Source organism: Sodiomyces alkalinus, assembly GCF_003711515.1.
Source record: "Sodiomyces alkalinus F11 unplaced genomic scaffold SODALscaffold_4, whole genome shotgun sequence".
NCBI classification, from domain to species: Eukaryota; Fungi; Ascomycota; class Sordariomycetes; order Glomerellales; family Plectosphaerellaceae; genus Sodiomyces; species Sodiomyces alkalinus.
Window position 1 is genome coordinate 3,456,811 of NW_021167082.1, and position 22,760 is coordinate 3,479,570.

The 22,760-nt window shown below is 42.9% G+C and overlaps 3 protein-coding genes across 3 annotated transcripts; 2 read left to right on the top strand and 1 right to left on the bottom strand.

Moving 5' to 3' along the window:
- Positions 1–274: 274 nt before the first annotated feature.
- Positions 275–1,848, top strand: SODALDRAFT_311000 (small nuclear ribonucleo protein U1a). Its single transcript, XM_028609155.1, has 3 exons — positions 275–503; positions 577–890; positions 980–1,848. The coding sequence occupies exons 1-3, from the start codon at positions 481–483 to the stop codon at positions 1,378–1,380; spliced, it is 738 nt and encodes a 245-aa protein (XP_028467270.1). The 5' UTR covers positions 275–480; the 3' UTR covers positions 1,381–1,848.
- SODALDRAFT_311004 (ATPase, V1/A1 complex, subunit D) lies at positions 1,466–2,976 on the bottom strand. The gene is made up of 8 exons (XM_028609156.1): positions 2,857–2,976; positions 2,672–2,795; positions 2,597–2,607; positions 2,214–2,539; positions 2,103–2,151; positions 2,001–2,010; positions 1,905–1,945; positions 1,466–1,848 (listed from the first exon to the last, which is right to left on the bottom strand). The coding sequence occupies exons 2-8, from the start codon at positions 2,740–2,742 to the stop codon at positions 1,643–1,645; spliced, it is 714 nt and encodes a 237-aa protein (XP_028467271.1). The 5' UTR covers positions 2,743–2,795; positions 2,857–2,976; the 3' UTR covers positions 1,466–1,642.
- A 15,494-nt stretch (positions 2,977–18,470) lies between these two features.
- SODALDRAFT_332915 (pre-mRNA-splicing factor SYF1) lies at positions 18,471–21,278 on the top strand. The gene is made up of 3 exons (XM_028611833.1): positions 18,471–18,668; positions 18,744–18,914; positions 18,968–21,278. Exons 1-3 carry the CDS (start codon positions 18,612–18,614, stop codon positions 21,206–21,208), a joined length of 2,469 nt encoding a protein of 822 aa, XP_028467272.1. The 5' UTR covers positions 18,471–18,611; the 3' UTR covers positions 21,209–21,278.
- Positions 21,279–22,760: the final 1,482 nt, after the last annotated feature.

Below are 22,760 nucleotides of genomic sequence, written 5' to 3' on the forward strand. Positions count from 1 at the left end.
CAGCTCGGCTTAGATAGCTCTTAATCGGTAGTTTAATAGGTAAAAAGAATAGATTATCGATAGTATATAAGACTCTTAATTATCAGATATAGCGTAACCGTAATAATAACGTAGAATAGTAATAGGGTAGTTAATCCGTTGATTTAATTGAGGCTTGTAAATCTGAGATCTGCGTGTGTCCCTTGCTAAAATCCCTCGACCGTTGGGGAACTCCTGCCACCGTAATTTCTCTGGTGAAGATTCTGCAGGTGTCCACCCCGATTACTAAGGGTATAATCCTTCGGTCAAATCCGTGCCCGTTACGTAACCGTCAATCTTACGGCCTGTCCGACACTCCACACGTCTAACATAATGTGGTTTGTCACACCTCGATAAGGTGGCCGTGGGCATCTCACATCGAACGTGATCTTCGGAGACACACTCCTCCCAAGTACGCATTTGATTCGTTACCAGCTTGCTTCTTTACGAGACCTGCCAAAGATGAGATCCGCACCCATTTCTACGTACGTGTCATTCCATTCCGACACGGCGTGATTCAAAGGTGGCTAACCCGGGCTTGCGCAAACTGTCTCTTAGGGTATATGTTCGCAATCTCGAGGAGCGTGTGAAGCCACATGTCTTAAAGGAGGCTCTTCTACATATATTCTCCGAGTATGGGACCGTTATCGACATCATCGCCAAAACGAACTTGAAGGCAAAGGGACAGGCCTTTGTGGTCTTTGACAATCCCGAGTCTGCTCAAGCCTCTACCGACGAGTTGCAGGGGTTCGTGTTGTTTGAGAAGCCAATGCAAGTCGCGCTCGCAAGGACAAGAAGCGATGCAACGGTCAAGACCTCCGGAACTGAAGAGGAGTTCGAAATGCATAAGCGACGAAGGCTCGCAGAAAAGGGTAATGTTTCGCTTTCAACACCCCGAATCAGTGCGAGCATATCCCCTTTTATTACCTTTACTTCGCCGCAATGAACTGACACATCGCAGACAAAAAGAAGGCCCTCGAGGCTGCAGAAGAACAGAAGCGGCTCAAGCGACCGGGTCACGGCGCTCCGTTACAGGATGCCGCCTCTAGACCTGTTAAGATCCCTCGGGGAACAGGGCTGAAGTCATCACATCCTGCTACTACCGTCATTCCGGACGAATATCTGCCTCCAAACAAGATATTGTTTGTTCAGAATCTCCCCGACGACTACGATATCCAAGCAGTAACCAGCATATTCGGGCGATTCGACGGGTTCCGTGAGGTCCGGCTTGTCCCGGGCCGGCGGGGAATTGCCTTCGTCGAGTACGCAGGAGAACAAGGTGCCATCACTGCCAAGGAGAACACTGCCGGTATGGTGTTGGGAGACTCCCATACCATCAAGGTGACATATCAGAGACATTAGACACGACAGTCTTAAGACCGTGCAAAGGTACCGTGTGCATAAACAGTTTCCTTGCGGTCAAGTCACCAACTCTCGTGAATACTTAACTAAGGAAAGCGCCCTGTCACGACGCGCTTTATTGCCGAAAGGAAGGTCAAGTCTACCATGATGCCGTACTCTGCGATACTCTCTGCGACTAATCTACAAAAGATCATCCGCTCGGACACATTCATTTTGTCGCGGTGGCCCCATAGGGTTTCTGTCTGGCACGGTGCCGTGCATCTTAGAAAATGACATCCTCGTCTTCCCCAGCAACCAAAATGTCCGCAGGACCTCTGGATGGATGGTCATCGTCGTCACGTTCGGCGGCAGCCCTCCTAGCTTTCATCTCGGCATCCGATGCTGCAGTGTCTCTCTGTTTCTTCCCCGCCACCTTTTTTAATCGGTAGAACTCCTCCCTGTCTAGTTCATCGAGCTCTGAATTGATGTCTGGGAGTAGGACAAAGTAAGCAGCAGCCCAGTCTTCGTGCGAAAATTGAGCGTACATTTGATTGTGTTCTCGGTTCGAGGAATGATAACGTGCTCGCTTTGCTCAAGTTAGTATATCGATGATGGGCAGGCTTTGGCGTGGGGTGACAGACATCGCATTAACTGTATCGTTAGTCTATTGATTCAGATCTAGAGGACAGTAAAAACATAAATAATAAAACAAGAAGAAGAAAAAAAGTAGGGGGGTTGGTTACCTCGCCTGTTGACTACCTTGATTACTTCATCGAGTATGACGAAGGCGGTCTATTTCGCGTTGGCTTTGGCCGCTCTGTATCATTGCCCAAGAAAGAATAGATACACCATACCTGAAGGCTCGCAAGCTCAACCAGAGCTTCAACAGCTCTGGCGTATGTCTCTCGGCACCTCTGTACTTGCTGGCCACCTTTGCCCAGCCCCGTTAAGCCAAAATCGTCGTTACCCTCGGTCATGTAGCTTTCGAAGGTCGGTAGAAGGACGCCCGATACGTTTTCTTGTTTGGTGCGTATACGGAACCGAGCGGATCTGGCTGAATTCTGAATTTGATATCTTATATCTCCACCCACCGCGTACGTGACTTCGGCCAGCGAGAACGAGGCGATCTGCATTACCCGACCCATTTTGCGCTTGGCTTCATCGATGCGGGCGGTAATTTCTGCACAATTATCGTCAGGTACCGGAGAGGTTATAACGGCAACTTATATAAACTGACCTCGGAAACGTCTGGTAAGGACGGTCATAATTAGCAATCGTTATGCATACCGGCTAGAATATCGGAAAATAATACTTCGTAAGAGCTTCACTCTTCCTCTTGAGTAGACTGTGGCCCGTCTCTGCTCCTTTCAGCTTGGCTTTCATAACACCCAGCGATTGCCGGGTGGGAAAGACAGGTTCCCGATCCTAGAAACCACCTCCCAGTCCGCATGATCAGTTGCCAAATACGCCCGGAATTCCGCAGAGGGGAGTACATACAGCAGCACCAGACATGATGGCAACCAGATCCTGCCAGTAGTTGAGGGTGGATTAAGAGGTGTTAATGATAGGAGTATGGCTATATGGCGAAGGACGATAGACGCCTCCGATGTGTCCTTGGGCCGAGTCGTGCGAAGGGACTATATTATCACACAGAATGACGGCAGCCACACCAATGGGGCTTCAGCCACACCGGTGGGTATTGTTAGGGTGGCTACGTATCCCACCCTAGGGTAGGCTACATATCCTACTCTGCCCTCCACCTTAGTAGCTAGGCAGTTTTCCCTTAATCAACAACACTTAACCGACCGACCGTATCCCTCTTTTCAGTATAATAACTGTCGCACGTCAAATAGCACTTGTATAACAATTATAGTGATAATCCTAATAGAGCAGAAATCTCGTGTATGTGTATTATATTAAGTTATATCTAGATAAGTTTCTTATACCCTTAATTTAGGTGGTGAAGACTCTGCTATAGGTACTATATTATTTGGATCCTATCTAGTCTTTTCCGGTATCTGCCCTTATTATATCCTAATACCCGAGGTCCCCGAGGCCCGAAGCTCTTAGTCAAGTATAGTCTACTAGGTATAGTCTATACCTATACGATATACCCTTTTAGTTAAGGTGGGTTCTGCTAGTTTAACTAATTAATTACAGGCTTCGGCTTAAACTAAAAGCTCTTAACCTTTTTATCGTAAAAATAATAGTTAACGGAAAACGCCCTCGCAAAAGGGATCTAAATCTGCCCTATTTAACCGTTTAATTTAATTCTATTATAACTAGTTCCTTGATTCTGATTAGCCGGATCGGCTTAGTCGGATCTACTATGCCCTAGGGGGCTATTATCGTTATCGTTACGGCTTTAGCGCCTTTAATCTTTTCGTGTAATTACTTTAACTACTTAATATAATCTTTTTTACCTGTTAAGTTAAGCTATTATTATAGTTATTCAATCCCCGCCTACGGTAACGTCTTTATAAATCTGTTTACTATTATATTCTTTATATTAATATATATAGTCCTAAAAAGTCCTTACTATACTAATTAATGCGCTTATTAGTTATAAATATTAATATAGTATAGCCTTATTCGTAGGCGTTATATCTTTTTATTAATAAGGTTACTAGTCTACTAATTATTATAATATATTTATTATTATTATTATTATTATTCTTACTCTGTTATCCTATCTAATCTAATCTATAAAAGCCTAATTTAGACTATACAGTCCTTCTCGGGTAGCTATAAAGGGGAAAACCCGGGGTCCTAGGGGAAAGACCTCTATACTTGTCCTTAGTTAGAGAAATACCGCTACGGGGCCGATATAGCCCGGGTTCGCCCCGTCTATATATCTGGATTACACCTCTAGGCTAGTAACTAACGGGAAGGGTAGTAGGCTATAATTCGGGTTAGCCTAGGCCGGTTATTAGTAAGGGGGCGGGGGCCGAAAGGGCGCCGCGGCGTCTCCGCCGTGTAACGGCCGCGGCACGCTAACTTCGGCCTCCCTATATCCCTAAGGGCCGTGCCTATTATTCCTTCTATTTAATTAATAAAGAAAAGGCGAGGTAGGCGTTCCTGCCTCCCTTAGGGGGGGGTGTCTTCTATATCCGGCGGTAGGTAGGAAGGATAGGGCTCCGCCCACGCTTAAAAAAAGGTAGATAGATAATAGAAATTAAGGTCCTTTTCCTTTTCCCCTTTTCCTTCCTATAACGCTATGGAGCATGTTATAGGTGCCCATTATTACGTTCCCGCCTACGGCCTTAAAGGCCTGCCGTCGCGGCATAGTGCTAACTAGTAGTATCTTCTAGTTTTTCTGTTCTTAATTCACAGTTTCCCCGATCAATCTGGTACGTGGTGGTTTGTTAGCGACGTTACGGTGGCGTGGGGTTAACTAGGTAGTACGGCAGTAGCAGTAACAACAATCACAACATTAATCGCAAATAAGTCTTAACATAATTGTCTCTGTATCGTAGTGGTACCGTGGTATTATAATATATTATAATATAACTATAGTTATTATTAATCTAACCGAAGCTCTAAATCCTATAATATCCGACTAATAAATAATATCTCCTTATCTACCTCTATAAGAGTAAGTAATTCCAACTCTATTAACGATATCTTAACCGTTAGCCACTTACCCGCCTTTTAGTTAATTATACCGTCACATAGCTTTATCGTATATTCTTATAAACTCTTATAGTCTGGATTATCCCTGAAAGACGCGTCGCTCGCGGTTAAGAAGAGTCTATCTTTACCGAATTCTAGGTAGTAGTATCTTATATAGTATAAGAATAATAACACTTATTAAGCCTTTTTAAGGTAGTTAGAGGAGGGGTTAATATTATATTAGGAAAGCTTCGAGGAGGCGAATATGATATCGGGTCTTATTATAATAGCGGTATATAGAATTAAACCGATTATACCCTAATACTAGCGGACCTCTAGGATTAATGCTCAGGGGCTATCGTGTAGTAATAGCGGCTTTATAGTTAATAATAGGATCTTTAGTAGTTTACAGTAGAGGATATCTATATAGTATTTAACCACGATCTTCTCTATATAGGAGGCTTATTAATATGCCCTAACCAGGCATACATCTGGCTAGCCAGTACTATCGGACCTAGGGATTCTATGGTTTAGAAAGGGGTGACCTTTACTGTAAAATATAAGGTGTAATAAAGATATCGTCATCTAAGCTAAGGGGCAAATAGCACCGAGGATATATATCCTTGGCGGGCCCGGACTATTTCTCTTCCGGTTTTTCTACGAACGTATAGTTCCGGATCTATACGGATATATAGCTCCGGTCTAAATAAGCGGTAGCTTAGGGGTATTCGTTCGTATAGGGTCCGTGCCGCAGGATCTATATACGCGTATAGTCCCTTCTAATCGTGGTCATATTATATACCCCGGGCAAAAAGGGCCCTGCGTCCCGCGGGCGTTCCCTACATACCTACGCGTGTTACCTATAGTTACTGCTAAGCGACGGTTACGGGCAGGTATTAGTTATAATAAAGAGAAACGGAAAAGTAGAAGACTATAAATTCGGCCTATAAAGCTAAACCGTATCTACGGGCCTCCGCTATACTTATAGCGGCGCTAATACCCGGAAAGCTAGTAATATAAATAAAAATAAAAACAAATATAAGAAAAGTAAAGAAAAGACCGTAGTACCTAAACTATTAAATATAACCTATATATCTTTTCACGATAATGCACTTATACACTATCTTTTACTCCTTATATACTAATTCTAAATAAACTCTATATATCCGCGCTATATAGCCGTATACTAAATCCGAATACTAAATACCGAAGCGAACTCTGCTAGTCTAACCGAACCGCCGTACTCTAAACGTATTATATCCCGCTATCGCTACGTGGGAATAGCTACTTCTACGGCGTCTACTCTAATCCTATTTATATAACGGTGGCTTCGGCTAATTCGGGTTTATCGTCTAGGAATCCCTATTCCTCGTATAGCTTTTTTAGAATAATCGCTATATCGTAGTCTAGAATATTAAGGATCTGGTTTTTAAGCTTATCGGCTAAGATATCGTAGAATAATAGCACCCCCTTCTTCGCGTTACCCTTATAGTAACGAGTAAGAACGGCCGAATACCGGATAACTATATCCGCTATTTCTAGATTGTTTTCGTACCTTTACGCTAATACAATATATTTAGCGCCGGGTAGTAAGTTATTATTATCTAGTTTTATTAGGTGAATATACTTTTCTAATCGCTATATCACGTCTAGGAATACAAGGTCGACCGCGTTTTACACTTCGTGGTTTAGGATATATATGATAAGGAAAACGAATATCTAACTGCCGGTTAGGACTAGGATAACGGTGGCGTATAATCGCTAGGTAATATAGCTTAGCTTCTATTTACCGAAATAGAATTCGGCTTTAGTGTACGGTACTTAGGGGTTATATAATTATTTAGCGAGACTCTTATAACCTATAACCTAGATAGTATCTTCGCCGGCGCGAGTTATCTATCGCTTCGCGACGGGTAAAGCTATATATTCCTAGTACAGTCTTTAAATACCACTAAAGGGTATAGCATTTATTATTAGCGAGGTAATCTAAGTAACGTTATTAGCTATACCTAAATATAGCTAGGTACGGATATTAATAGCTTATAGAATAGTTAGCGTAGTTCTTTAGGCGGTAGACTAAAGGAATTACATAATAGACGCGGCGCGACTCTTAATAAAAGCGTTATAGTCGCCGGTTCTAGCTAGGAAGGTGGCTTGGTCGATGTCGCCTTTATAGCAAACTTCTACCGTATCTACTAATTTAAGCGTAAGCTATACTATCTCGTTTATCTCCTATAGAATATAGCCGGGTAGTATTCTATCCGTTATAGAAATAGCGGAGGGTAGCGATAGGCCGGCTATATTAATACCGCCCATGCCCGACTAGGCGGGAAATAATATAGGTATACTAATTACGCGCTAGTTCTAAGACGTAGCCAGATTAATACCGCGGGAGGCAGATAGCGGGTCTAGGAGGAAACGGCCGTTTAGTTCTTATAATGCGTTATAACAGGATATACTAGCTAAGTATTACTCGAATATTTACTCGGGCTTAGTCTAGCTGCATGTGTTATAATTATAGTCGAGTAAAAACGGCGGCTAGAGGTAGATTAAAGGTAATATTTACGCGTTATCCGTTTTCATTATCCTATTTACCTCGAATACGGGGGCGAAGATAGTCTAACGAAGTGCTCGGTTAAGGAGGTTATTATAACCTAATATAATAGCCCGGTTATAGTAGCTAATAATACTCTCCTTATTTGTCCAGCACTAAACCCGGAACACGGCTCCGGATATTGATAGCTTAGTAATAAATAAACTTTTATTACTAAATAGTATAATAGTACGGAAATACCTTTTAAAGGGTAGCCCTTCGCTTATACATTCTTAGTAGAAGTATTTAGGGAACTACTACTTAAATACCACGTCCTTAGATCTATTAACGGTAGATAGATACTCCACGACGTACTACTAAGTTATAAATAGTATTAGGTAGGTAAGCGTGGGAAAAGGGTATAAAAGAAGTATAGAAGGTATATACGTGATATATCGAGTTATAATAAGGATAGATTAGTGGAGTAGTAAAAGATAGCGCGAGATACTACGAGAGGAAACGAAGATAGAAGTTCTAGTCAATATTAACGAATACCGCCGCTACGATAGTAAATAATAGGAGAAGGTTAGCTAGGATATTAGGTGTAAGAAGAAGTTTATAATGGGTTAAGTAGGCGGCCTAATCCAGTAAAGCGTCGTGGTTTATATTACTTTTATTATTCCGCTCTATTCTTCTTTTATATACCTGCTGTTTAGAGATTAGATAATAACCCTTATACCTTCCCTTACCCGAGTTCGATACCATTCGCTATATATGGTTACCTCGGGTAACTTAGGTTCCTTAATCGATACCTAATAAGGCTATAAGACTATACTAAAGCCTCTTAAAGGTTCTTTGCCTTAGGTATTCTTTAACCTATTGGTTTCTTTAGTATTCCCTGTCTATAGCACTATCAGAACCTACGCTTTGTTTGAGGCTATCCTTAGGTTACCTAAGGTTTTTTATCCTGTCTTCAAGGCGCCGCTTAACTCTTTAAGCTATTATAGCTTCTTCCAGTATCTATATATTCCTTATAAGCTAACTATCGTTTCTATTATACTAGGTACTCAATCCGTGGCTAACTTTATCCCTCGCGTGTTATCTAATATCTAGGGTTACCTTCATCTTACGGTGCTTATATACCTCCTACACGGCGGAGGACTAGGCTTACGTCCTCTTTTAGTTCCTTTAGCTTAGTAAATATAGTATCCCCCGAGGAATTATCTCCGATCATAACCCTAAGTTTCTATCCGTCTTTTAGATAACGCTCTAGAAGGAAGCCGGCACGCTACTTAAGTTCTTAATAGCATAGCACTCGTAGACTAATAGCCTATCTAAATAGAAGAATTAGATAGTCGAGATCGTAATCCGTATATTCCTCGCTATATACCTAGACACGCCGTGGACGAAGGGTATTATTACTCTATATTTAATCTAAATAACGCCTTTAACGAAGTCTTAGGTTACTTACTGAATATATTACTATACGGCACGCCAATAAATAGTCCCCTTAATATAATTAGTGATATAAACCCGTAGTTTGCTCGGGAATTATTCTAGGAAGATACTAAACTATTAATCGCCTTAGCTTAGATATATATAAAAAGACTATACGATAAGAAGTATCGTAGTATTCGGTTCGCTCTAGGGGACTTCGTCTTTATTAAGCTTAGGTATAGCTATACGCTACCTAATAAGCCCTTAATAAAGCTCGGTTAGTAACGAATAGGCCTATTTAAGGTTAAGAAATAGGTCTCGCTACTAGCCTACCTTCTAGAACTGCCCGTAACGCTTAATATCTATCCTATTATTAGTATCTCCTATCTATAACCGGTAAAGGAACTAGGTACGGACCCGTTCCCCGGCCGGATAGCGGATAAAGGGCTTATTTATCCCGGCGACCCTAATAAGGATAGACACAAATAGCGTAACCTATATAAGCACTATAAGATCAAAGCTATCCTGGCTAAGAGGGTTACTAAGAAAGGCCGTAGTAAGCCTTATATTAAGTATCTAATTCGATAAAAGGGATAGCCTAGTTAGTATAACGTTTAGATACTAAAGGAAGCTATAGACGTACCGGAAATAGTCGAGACTTTTAAAGAACGATAAAGATCCGTAGAGACTTTACGGGCCGTAACGAAAAAAGCTAACGTAGATAAAGTATTAGGACTAGGGGATATTAAAGGGACTAAAGGGTTAAAAGATACTCGAAGTAAAGGACCTTGAAGGGACGCCGGCTTAGCCTTATAGCCTTACCCGGTGCAAAATAAGGAAAGTGAGTTACTCGAGGTAACCACGCACTATTTATATGTAGCGAATATCCTCGAACTCGAATAAGGGAAGGTATAAGGGTTATCCGATCTTCGAATAGCAGGTATATAAAAGAAAAACGGCGCGAAATAAAAATAAAAATAATATAAACCGTGCTATTCTGCTAGATTAGCCCGCCCTCCTACCCGACTATAAAAGAATTCTCTATATACCCGGCCACGCTTACTAATCTTCTTCTACTCTTAACTATCATAGCTATCTTCGTAAGTATCGTAATCTCTAGTTCGTATATATAATTACTATTATAACTTATAAAAGCGAATAGGCCGTGGTTTCCTAGTTATTATCTTATTATATCTTCTATATACCCTTTCCACTCCCTTAGTTTACTAGGCTCTTATCCCGTACTCCTCTTATTTATAGTAAGCCTCCTATTATACTACGTTATGAAATATCTAACCGATATCCATAGGTTTAAAGACTATAAGTTTTAGTAAGAGTTCTCCCAGTACTTCACTAAGGGTAAGTCGGGGGCCGGGCTTATATTCGAAGGTTACTTTAGAGCTCTTACTCTGTTTAGTGATAAGAACTGTATTATTACTAGGCTATAATCTACTAGTTTAGTATTTAATTAGTAGCGCTAGAGCACGGTTATATGATACTATTAGGCAGCTATTAATACCTGATACGATAACCCGCTAGACTGCCGCCTCCGCTATATAGTGTTCGCACTAACGGAAAAGGCAGAATAAGTGGTATTAGTTAATGTCGCGTACTAAATCGTCGCCTTATACTCTTAGCTATAGTTCTTACTCGATAATAATATCGATATTGCTAACTAGCCCTAATACTCATAGACCTTCGAATAATACCTCGCTATAGCTTATTATAATATCCCTAAGGCCTCTAATAGCTAATTCCTACTAAACCCCCCCTTTTATTGCCGCGTGGGTCCTAGTGTTACTCCCTTAGGCTTACCGCTACCGCGCGGTAGCACTATTATAGTTATATACACGCCCGTACCTAGTACTCGCCCTTTATAGCTGCACGATACCGTTATACTAGCTTATATCCTATAATTAGTCTACGAACTAATATCGCTAAGCCTAAAGCTAGCGAACTTATTAGAATATTGACAGAGTAGCGCTAATTTCCTCGACTATAAAGAGGATTACCCCTATAATATTAAGCCTTATATCGTGACTATCTAAGATTTCCTCTAATCGCTATAAAGTATCCTAGCCCCGGTTATATAAAGCGCCGTGGCCGTCTTTGCCGGATTAAGATTAAGTGCTCTGGTATCACCCGTCGCTAGCGTACTATCGCCTATTACGGGTAGTAAGCGCCCTTACTAGGGCTATACCTTATTACCTTTAGGGAAGGGTATATTTACACGGTTAAGCCACGAGATCCTATATACTTAGGCGGCTATTAGCTTCGCGGCTAGCTTAAATAACCCCTCCTAGCTTATATACTATAACGAGTTCACGCACGGCTAATAGATATTCGGGGAGATTAGGTAGCGCTCGCGTGCCGCTATACTACTATTTCCGGTCGCTATCTAGGCGGCCGTATTCCTTAATAAGTATATACTAAACTATACTATATAGAACGCCGCCGGGCTAGACCTATATATTAGTTTTTGGTATATAGGTAAACTAGTACACCTCGCTAAACTAAACGCGCTTAGCGTATTAGAAAGTACTAAGCGAGAATATCTAGCTTAAAGCTATATAAATAATGCTAACCTAGCCGACGTAATTATCTGGTATATAGTAGTTATCGCCCGCTACTACGACTTTTACGGGAAGAAAGGAGTTATAGCCTCCTATAAGATCTTATAGTAAACGGTTAAGGAAGAAAAGACTAATCTTATGGAAGGTGATATAGCTATTATCCTTAAATGCGAGATATCGCGCTAAGGCTCCCCGGAGGCTAACCCGTAGTCTCCTAATATTATAGGGATATAAGCCTAGAGATTAGAAACTAGGCGTGGTTTAGGTACTAGGTTTTCGGTGTATTAGCTCGGTATAAGTATTTAGGTATAGGCGTAGGAACGCGCCGTGGGAGATAGTCGGTTAGTTACTTCGCTTTCTCTTATTCGCTTTATTTTCTTTGTTTCTCCCGCCTCCCCCCCTTTTTTTTTACTTCTTATTATTACCTAGCGATTTACTTCCCCCTTATATATTTTATTATACGGAGTAGTAGTTAGAGTAGTTAGCGTAATATATTATATTACTATAACCACTATTTCCTTTGTATTATAAGTATTATCGCTACCTATAGTTACTAAGTTATAACCGGGCGGCGCCGCCTTCCTAAAGCGCAGGAGTCTACGCGCCTCGCGCTATTAGTTCCGTGTAGGTTACCGTCCGCGGGATACAGGGCTTTTATTACCCGGGGTATATAATACACCTCTAGTAAGGATAATGTAAGCGCTATCCGCTTAGCTATAGAGCGAACAGCGTAAGCGCTATTCGCGCGGATAGAGGACGTATAGCTCCGGTATTATCCGTACGGATAGGGAACGTATAGTACCCGGACCACACATGGGAATAGCATAGTATAGATACTCGGGTTATAGTTAGACTAGGCCAACTAAGGGATATACCCTTAGTGCGGTTCCCCTTAGTTTAGTAGAAGCTATCTTTATTCTACCCTTATATACTAGAGTAAAGGTCGCCCTATTAAACCCTAGAAGCCCTAGGTCTAATAGTACTGGTTAGCCAGGGATTTGCCTGGACAGGGCGTATTAAAGGGTCTTAGATCTACCATAGGTTCCGAAGCCCAGGGGGCTTCCTACCTAGCCGCAGGACCCTCAATATTCCAAGACTATCCTATCAAAGCCACTAGTTCTAGGCCTAGTCGGTATAGCTGTATCGTGGGTAGTAGGTTTTATAACTGGGCGAGGTCTTCGAGGTTTTCGCTTCCTGGGAGCTAGCGTTTAATAGGGTGGTTTGGTCGGAATTTTAAGGTCCTAAAGGTATAAAGCTTATTAGATCTAGTTAACCGAACTGCCGCTAGAGGGACTACTGCTTCGAGTTCTAGGGGCCATAAAGGGGCCCCTATAAAGGGACCTAGGGCCCTAACTAGAGCGCCGTATTATAGGCGTTCTAGGCGGTCCACGAGGTGTTTTTGTAGTGGTTTAGGGTCCTAGTAGAGTTATAAGCTAAAGTTAGCTAAAGAGACAATACAGGCTATATATAGCTACCTTAGGGCCTTAAAATAAAGGCCCCTTTACGAGCTAGCTAGCCTATATAACCTGTTTAGGGCCTCTAAAGCTGAATTTAAGCATTTTTCGACGTGGGGTTTAAAGAATAATTTAGGATCGAACTAGACCCCTAACCACCTAATAGCACCTAGCGCTAGTTTTACTAGGTGCCCCCCTATAATCACCGGACCGTCTTCTTTAGAGCGTTTTCTGTTGAAGTGAATAAGCTATGTTTTTCGGTAGTCGAAAAGAACTTAGTTAATATTTACTGCTTCGAAAAGGGAGGCTACGGCTTTGTCTAGGGTTTTATAGTCTTTCCTAGACGATGTAAACGCTATAAATAGCTAAGAATCGTCGATATAGGAGAGCTAAAACTCTGAATGTCCGGCGTTACTATAACCTTCCTAATATAAATCAGGAATAGGATAGGAGAAACCGGGGAGCCTTATAGGACCCCTCTATTTAGAGGGGTAGGCTACTAAACCTATCCCTCGAAGGCTAGTTAGATAGGCCTATTTTCTATAAAAAAGTGTAACTATTTAACTAGGTTCGGGGGTAATTAGAGTTCTTAAAGAATCCTAAGTAGCTAAGGATAGACGATATAATCGAAGACTCCTTTAATACCTAAAAATAGCGTAGAAATCACAGGATCTTAGCGTGATTTACGCTATTTCTCGATATAGTAAAGGAGGAGAAGGTCCGTATCGATAGCAGAGCGTTATCTTCTACCCCCTATTTAATTGGGGTAAAGAAGGTCGTCACGAGTATTAGCTAGAAAACTAAGCCTAGTAGCTATAACCCGTTTAAGTACTTTACCTAGGTAGTTTAGAAGGGCTATAATCCTATAAGAATTGGGATCTAAATGGTCCTTCTTTCCTGGCTTCGGTAGAATAACCCTAAGGGCTTCTTTCAAGTAAATAGCGTAATGCCCTGCGGAAAAGAGCGCTAAGTAGGCATATAAAAAGGGCCTAAGAATAGCCTTATAGGTCTATTAAATCGGGTTTAAGCCTATCCTATTAGGTCTAGGGGCCTTCTTTTTAGCGGCTCTAAACGTCGCGCGGTATAGTTCTATAGTCTAGAGGCTAGGCCACTCCCACGGTCTTCTAAGGCCCTTACTATATAATCTAATGAGGCTCTAAGGGCCGTTAAAATGGTAAAGGGCCTATAAATACAGAGGCTTTAGGGGCGTCCGTGGCGGTGGAAGAGGGTGCTGGAAAAAGGGTTTAAAGTAGGGCGTTATATTTATCCTCGAAGGTATAGGCCTTCTACTTCGTAGGCGTTTAAATTGGTGGGATTTTCGCATTAAGGCCGCGTTTCGTATAATTATAGGCCTTAAAGATCTTAGGGCCTTCGGCGTAGGCTAGGAAGGCCTCCTAGTAATCCTTATTTACTATTTTTACCGCCCGATAATAAACGTTTCAAGCTTCTTTCCAGGAGGTTTCTAAAAACACTAGCCAGGTAGTCGAGGCCCTCTTTTTAGCTATCTTTCGAAATACCCTAAAAGGCCTACTAGCTAATTTCCGGAGGGCTTTTAGCTCTTTAGTCTACTAAGGCTTCGAACACTCTACTACCTTTAACTTAGGCACTAAAGCCTAAAGCGTTAGGATAATAGTATTCTAGAGGCAGCAACCTAAAATATGCTAGTCCGAGGCGTTAATAGTCTAGTAAAGGTCCTGGTAAAGGCTAGGGTCTAGGCTCTTTAAGGTCCGCGTAAATAAGTCCTAATCTATAAGCTTATAGTTATAAGCTGGCGAGAGGGACTTATTTATAGGACCTGTGAAGCCTAAAAGGGTAGCCGAAAGGAGGATAGCGCGGTATAAAAAGATAGTGTTTTCGATATATTCCTACCTATCGAAGCGGAGACGATTAAAGCCGGGCGTGTAAAAGGTTAAGTCTATAAGCGACTCTTAACGAAGATTAGACCTAAAAAAGGTCCCCCCGTTCAGGTTAACTTCTTTAGAGTCCACTAAATAGGTAGCTCCGAGGCTATCTAACTAGTCTACTAGTGCCTAGGCCCTAATAAAAGCCTAGTTAGTAGCAGCCCCGTTTGACTACTAGTGGTTTTTATTAAAGTCCCCTATAATAAGGGGAGGCTTAGGGACTTATAGGTCCTAAAGCACTCAATTCTCGGTCTAAGGTCGGCTTCTAGGGCCTAAAAAGAAGAGAAAAGAAGAACAAGAAGTAGAAGTGGAACACGTAGGAGGCGTAGGGCTAGGGGGCCGCCCTCGGCCTATTATTTTAGTATCCTATTCTATCTAATTATAAATGTGTAGAATATAAAAGGTCTATAGATAATAAACTACTATAATATACGCGCTTATATTGTCTAGAAGGTCGTCGCGGTGTGCAATATCAATACTAGAGCCCTTTCTTATATATGTAAAGACCCTAGGCTTAATAGGGAAAAGCTGGGTTTTTAAGGAAATGTGTGTAACTATATAGAAAGCAGAGTAGTTCCGAATAAACTACGCTTCTGGTTTCCAGACGTAGACAGGTTCCTGAATAAGGACTATATTAGCCGAAGCTTCTAAAGCCTATTCTAGGATATCCTCCTACACCAGGGGCTATTTATCCACATTATATTAAATAAACCATATATCTTTTAAACTAAAAGGCCCTTTATTTATAGGATTTAGGGTTTTATCGCTTAAAAGACCTCGTAGTCTTTACTAAAGGGGGGGTCATCTCTCTAGTAGTTATAGCACCTATAGGTCTTATACTCGTAGTCTCTGTATTATGTATACTCGTTATAATAGTAGTATTCCTCCCCGTGGCCTTTAACAGTGTAAATAGGGCAGGTAACTAGGCCTTTATAGGTCCCCCGAGTATACCCGAATTTCTAGTAGTTAGAGCACTGGGTTCTAGCAGTTATAAGTTCATATTTATAGACCTTTAGCTGCTAGCCGGCTATATAAAGTCCCTATTTTAGGCAGTACTTCTGCTGCTTAGTAGTAGGCACGGATTTAACTATAGTTCCCTAAAACGCGTTCGGGGCCCTTAGCTACTGAGGCCTCCCTACTACCATAACAGGGTTAAAGGCGCCGAATTTAGTGGCTAGGTTCTATAGACCTATGCCCTATTATAGGCTTTAGTTTAAGGCCTCTTACGGCGGCTTAGAAGGGTCGGGGATTAAGATATCGCCACCTTTAAAGACTCTAGAAGGCACCTATTTAATGATAAGCTTAAACTAGTCGCCTATAGGCTAGGGGGACTAGAGTAGTAGGTTTAGCTCCTTAAACCACTGGTTCTACGAGTCTAGGAGCTATTAAACGCTATATTTTAGCCCCGGGATTAAAATTGGGTTCCCCGTTAGTTAATAGGCTAATACCCCTAATTACAGGGGTTTTTAAGGCCGTATTAAGCCTGTTTCGGAGCTCGAGGAGGTTAAAGTTTTCCCTGGGACTCCGGGCCCTTACCGTAGGTTAAAGAATAACCTTAGGGATATTTTTAGGATCGGTTAGAAGGGGTGCCGGGAGGGGGGGTGGTAGGAGCTAAAAGTGCTAAAGCCCCTAAAATAAGGGCCTGGGTAGGGCCTTTTCTTCCTTTTAGAGCCTTGCTATAAAGGAGTTTAGGCTATTCTATAAGCCTACGAACTGCCTAGGCTAGCTTGTCGACCTTCTATTCGAGTATAGGAGAATAGGAGGCTTTTAGTACTCCGTTAATAGTAGATTTAGCCCCTACAGATAGGGCCTTAATCTAGGGGGCAGGGTTAAGGGTATAGGCCTAGTAGAGTAGCTAAAGAGCCTATTAGAGTAGTTCCTTTGCCTATGCCTTACTAGCTGAACTAGTCCATTTCTAGGGCATAGCTAAGGGTTCTCCCGAGGCTCTAGCTTTTCTAGGTGCCTTTTTAGCCTATTTAGAGCCTAAAAGGCTCGGTCTTTTAGCAGGGGTCCATAGAAGCAGGGGGGCCCTAGAGGGCGTTTCAAAAGCGCCTTCGGCTTCCGAGTTAGAGGGGGATTCGATTCGGGTCCTAGAAAAACGTCTAGGGGTTAGTGTAGAAGGGCTAAGGTGCCTTTTCAAATTTAGAGGCATAGCGAGGGTTAAATCCGCTGTATTAGATGTATTACCTATATCTATCTCCCCTAGGCCCTCTATAGTTATAGGGGCCTTAGAGGCGGGGGTGTTAGGGGCCTCAGGGGCGTTATTATGGCTAGCGTTATAGCTAGTAGGTTATTCTTTATAGCGTTATAGTTATATAAAAGCCGTGGGTACGGCTCTACGTGGCTAGGCTTACTGCTTTGTTAGCGTGGGCGCACGGGCTATACTAGACTTTTCCCCCGCACGCGGGGGAGCCGTAAGCCTATTTCTAGGTATTTTCGCACTTATAATACGCCTAAACTAGCGCCTACGCGATACAGGGCTATATATAGACATATAGAGCTTGAAAAGAGCTATCAATTAATATAGGTCTCGAGTGGTTTAGGGCGTTTGCGCGTAAAACGTAGGTCCCCCTACGTGGGTTATAAGAAGGATGTCCCCGCGCTACTATAGCGCCGTCTATAAGCTATATACTAAAAATAGTATAAAGGAAAAAAATTTAGTATACTAGAAAAGGCTACGAGTTAGTTAGAACGCTATAATAGTAAACTTATAGGATTATAAGCGGGAACATTATATACGAGTAACCTATAATAAGTCTTATAGCATTATAGAAAGGGAAAATGAAACAAATAAAACAGACGTTATAAGTTATTAACTATCTACTATTCTATGGTTATAGACGGAGTCTTACCCTACCTACTTACCACCCGATATCATAGGTACCTACCCTTAAGGGAGGTAAAAGAGCCTCTGTTATCTATTATTTTTCTTAATTAAGTAAAAGGGATAATAGAAATATTCGCCGGGGATATAGAGAGACTAAGTATAGGGTACCGCGGCCGCTATATAGGGGAAGCACCACGGTACCCCCTTAGCCCTTACTCCCTTACTAGCGATTAGCCTAGGATAATCCGAACCCTAGCCAATTACCCTTCCTATTAGCTACTAGCCTAAAGTCATAATCTAGATACGTAGCAGAGATAAACCGGGGCTATATAAGCCCTATAGCGATACTATACCACCTAAGGACAAGTATAGAGGTTTTCCCGGGGATTTCTCCGGACTTTCCCCTCTATAGCTACTTAAGAAGGACCGTATAGCCTAAATAGGCTCTTATAGATTAGATAGAATAGCAGAGTAAGATAAGTAAATAAATAAATATTAAAACTCTAAGACTTTATACTAGTTCTTTTTTCATAAGCTTTATAATAATATTAGTAGAATACTTACTATAATCTAGGTTCTTTATTCTATACCTTATTTTTTCTAGTATAACTTAAATTACAGCTTTATATATACATACTTACACCATGGAAGTAAAAGATAAGCACAAATATAAACCTATAATAGTTTTATTTATCTGGATGGCTATAGGAAAGTCGAGGGCTACTCGTTATGCAAAATACGAATTTTGCTGTACCGCTGATGCACTCACGCGACAAGGAATTCCAGATCGGGCTTGTAACCGCCATTGTCAGACTTCCGCTGCCACCCTAGGAGTTCTCAAAGCCCTATGCATACCAACTTCCAGCGAAATTACCTCCTTCGAATCGATGGCTGCATAGCGACCGGTCTATCGACATGTCGGCCCAGATTGTCCCAAACGGCAACCGTAGGCGGCCTGACCTGCATCTCATTGTACGCTCCCTTCCCACACCACCACTTTCCTTCCAGTTATCTGGCAGCTAGGCGGCCTAACAAGCGGGTTTGTAGAACGACGAGGACTCCGTGTTTGAACAGGACATCTTGCGGAACCCTGGGAGTGTTGAACCATGGTTAGCCTACATCCAATTCAAAGTTCAGCATGGCACAACACAGGGGCAGGCCTTTGTCCTGGAGCGGGCCTGTTCGCAACTACCGAGGTCCTATAAGCTGTGGAAGATGGTACGTCGGAATGTATCAGTTTATCCTGAAACGCGCATGCTGATGGTTGACAGTATCTTGAATATCGCATCAAGCACGTCTCACATCTAAATGCGGCGCTCTACGCCAATGAGTACCGAAAAGCGAATGCCCTCTTCGAACGGGCGCTTATATTATTGAATAAGATGCCACGGATATGGGAGCTCTATCTTCACTTTCTGCTTCGACAACCTTTCGTCACGAGAACTCGGCGGACCTTCGACCGAGCCCTACGCGCGCTGCCTGTTACCCAGCACAGACGCATATGGGTGCTGTACCGGCCCTTCGCTGATTCCGTTGCAGGCATTACGGCTGTGAAAATATGGCGACGTTACATGCAGCTTCGTCCTGAAGATGCGGAAGATTTTATTGAGCTCCTTACGCAAGCGGGCCTGTACACTGATGCGATTAAAGCCTCGATGGGTGCTCTCAACAACACTCGCTTCATAAGCAAGCATGGCAGAGGCCAGTTCGAGCTATGGAGTGAAATGGTGAACTTGATGATTGACCATGCCGCTGATATTGGACCGAGCCACGAAACCGGCATTGACGTTGAACGTATCATTAGGAGCGGCATCTCCAGGTTCACCGACCAGAGGGGAAAACTTTGGACGGGCCTGGCGACTTACTGGATCAGACGGGGATGCTTTGAGCGAGGGAGGGATGTTTTCGAAGAGGGGCTCGTATCTGTGATGACGGTACGAGATTTTACGCTCGTTTTCGACTCGTACGTCGAGTTTGAGGAATCCGTGATATGTGGACTCATGGAGACTGCGTCGGCTCGCACGCAGAAGGGCATCATTGACGACGATGCCGATTTCGAGCTCGATATCCGCATGATGCGGTTTGAACAGCTCATGGACAGGAGACCCTTCCTCCTGAACGATATCCTCCTGCGCCAGAACCCCAACAATGTATTGGAGTGGGAAAAACGAGCTGCGTTGTGGGGTTCAAACAAGTCGGAGGTTGTCGGGACCTACACAGCGGCCATTGCAGCGATACAGCCGAAAAAGGCTGTAGGTCCGGTCTACCAACTCTGGGCCAACTACGCCAAGTTCTATGAACGAGGCGGCGACTTGCGCGATGCCCGAATTATCATGGAGAAAGCTGTGAAAGTTCCCTTCAAATCGGTCACTGAACTTGCGGATATGTGGATCGAATGGGCCGAGATGGAGCTACGGAATCAGAATTTCGACGATGCTGTCCGGGTCCTTGCCAAGGCCATCCAAGCCCCCAAAAGGTCAACCGTGGACTACTTCGACGAGACACTGTCCCCACAGCTGCGCGTCCATAAGAGCTGGAAGCTCTGGAGTTTCTACGTTGACCTTGTGGAGAGCGTCTGCTCACTGGAAGAGACCAAAAAGGTGTACGAGAGGATATTCGAGTTGCGCATTGCAACTCCGCAGACAGTGGTCAACTACGCCAACCTGCTGGAGGAGCACCACTACTACGAGGAGTCCTTCAAGATCTACGAGCGGGGCCTAGATCTTTTCAGCTATCCAGTCGCCTTTGAATTATGGAACCTATACCTAACCAAAGCTGTTGATCGCAAGATCAGCATCGAAAGACTTCGAGACTTGTTTGAGCAGGCAGTGGAGGACTGTCCCCCAAAGTTCGCCAAGGTCATCTACCTGATGTACGGCAACCTCGAAGAGGAACGTGGTTTAGCAAGGCATGCTATGCGAATCTACGAGCGGGCTACTCGGGCCGTTGCGGACGAGGATCGTGCCGACATGTTCAACTTCTATATCACCAAATCTGCGTCTAATTTCGGCCTTCCTTCCACGCGCCCCATCTATGAGAGGGCCATCTCCGCTTTGCCCGATAACGAAGCACGAGACATGTGTCTCAAATTCGCCGAGATGGAGAAACGGCTGGGAGAGATTGACCGCGCCAGAGCGATCTATGGCCATGCATCTCAGTTTTGCGATCCTCGGACTACTCCTGATTTCTGGACGAAGTGGGAGTCATTCGAGGTTCAACACGGCAACGAAGACACATTCAAAGAAATGCTCCGTATCAAACGCAGCGTCCAGGCACAGTATAACACGGATGTTAACTTCATCGCATCACAGGCGTTGGCCCGTAGTTCACGACGCCCAGAGGATGCTACTAAGTTTGAAGGGCAAGATAGCATGGAAGCACTGGAGCGGCAAGCAAGGGCACCAGCTGGGTTCGTTGCTGCCAGTGACGGTCCCAGCATGACCGGGACGTCGCAGGCTATCCCGTCAAACCCTGACACGATCGACATCGACGATGCTGATGTCGATGAGTGAGAAGCAATGGTTTACTATTCAGTGATTGCGTGTATCTTAGTCGCAGATATCTTAACACAGTCAATATAATCTCGCAGGACACAGAAAGGGCCATGTCGAGTCTTTATCAGATACAGCGTAACCGGAACGGTCAAATTAGGGTCAAAATTAGAGGGTAAATTGATTTAGACAATTGTGTGTAATTGTGACTATACAGGACCGTCAGGGAACTGCTGCCACTGTAATATCTGTGAAGATTCTGCAGGCGTCTACCCGGATTAGCGAGATAATCGGTTAAATCCGGCCCGTTCTATAACGTAAAAACTACGGTCTATTTAATATACCCTCTAATTATACTAAAATATTAGTTATATAATTGAGGCTATTTGGAACTAACCGATATAACCTCTCTAGTATAACCGCCTATATATTCGTCTTCTAGTTCCTCTAAATAATCCGTTAAGATCTTTACTATCTTCTTTTACTATAAGCGGTCCCTTATATCTATTACTCCTACCTAGGCTCTAAACGTTATAAACTTCTCGACTAATAACACCTTCGTTAATCTGTCTACTAATATTTTAGCGCTTACGATATATATAATACAGATTTTTCCACGCGCTTTTACTTCCCGGAACTAGTATTAATAGATATCTATACACCGTAAACGCGTTATTAGTATACTAATATCTTAGTTAATAAGGCGTATCGTATAATTATTATCGTATAGGATCTATAATTCCAGATTATTAAATTCGACGCTTATTCTGATTAATAGCCGTTATATAAATCTACCCCCTAAAAACAATACGCCTATCGACCACGGGCGTATAATAGAAGTAAAACTGATAAAACTACTAAGATAGCGATTATAACTATCGCCTTCCCCCCGGGATACTATTATAGAGGTACCGTAACGCCGGCACTACGGTATAACTAGAAGAGTCGATAGACGGCGTTATCCTGACTAACCTCGTAAAACTTTCGACGGACCTATTTTTCGTAAAATAGGCGTTCTCCCCGCCCTCCCTCTAAAGTGGCAGAATACTACGCGGAACCGATACAGGATGAAAGGGGACCGCTACGACCCCTAGATTTAAGGATAGCTAAAGTCAAGGTAATAATTTAGAACCTACTAGCTAATAGGAATATAATCGAATAGGGTATTAAGCTAGTAAAGGAACTAATCACGAACTATAATGCCACTACTATATTACCGCTAATATACCTATATACTACTATCGACTATATTATCCGAGAGGAACTCCGAAAAGAAACTAGCGGAACTAAGGAGACCTAGACTACTATTATAGCCTAAGCTCCCGTGATAGTACTGCTATAGGACCCGGCCCCCCCTAAAATAATTCCCCGTTAAATACTATTAGGAATTAAGTATCCGCTATAAAGGCCTCCCCGAGGACTAGCCTCTTAAAGCCAGGACCCTAAAAGAAATTATCTAAGCTATAAACGCCACGACTACCCGATACGATACCATAACAGTATAGAAGCTACCTAGCGGCGATATCTACCTTGCCCTTATAAAAGGGTATAGTAATAGGCTGCCTATAAGGAG

Coding starts and splice junctions, on each gene's coding strand:
- SODALDRAFT_311000 (XM_028609155.1), top strand. CDS start 481: ATGAGATCCGCACCCATTTCTAC. Junction 504..576: donor AGATCCGCACCCATTTCTAC/GTACGTGTCATT, acceptor ACTGTCTCTTAG/GGTATATGTTCGCAATCTCG. Junction 891..979: donor ACGAAGGCTCGCAGAAAAGG/GTAATGTTTCGC, acceptor GACACATCGCAG/ACAAAAAGAAGGCCCTCGAG.
- SODALDRAFT_311004 (XM_028609156.1), bottom strand. CDS start 2,742: ATGAAAGCCAAGCTGAAAGGAGCAGAGACGGGCCACAGTCTACTCAAG. Junction 2,152..2,213: donor TTGAGCTTGCGAGCCTTCAG/GTATGGTGTATC, acceptor AACGCGAAATAG/ACCGCCTTCGTCATACTCGA. Junction 1,849..1,904: donor AACCGAGAACACAATCAAAT/GTACGCTCAATT, acceptor TCCTACTCCCAG/ACATCAATTCAGAGCTCGAT.
- SODALDRAFT_332915 (XM_028611833.1), top strand. CDS start 18,612: ATGTCGGCCCAGATTGTCCCAAACGGCAACCGTAGGCGGCCTGACCTG. Junction 18,669..18,743: donor GGCCTGACCTGCATCTCATT/GTACGCTCCCTT, acceptor GCGGGTTTGTAG/AACGACGAGGACTCCGTGTT. Junction 18,915..18,967: donor CCTATAAGCTGTGGAAGATG/GTACGTCGGAAT, acceptor GATGGTTGACAG/TATCTTGAATATCGCATCAA.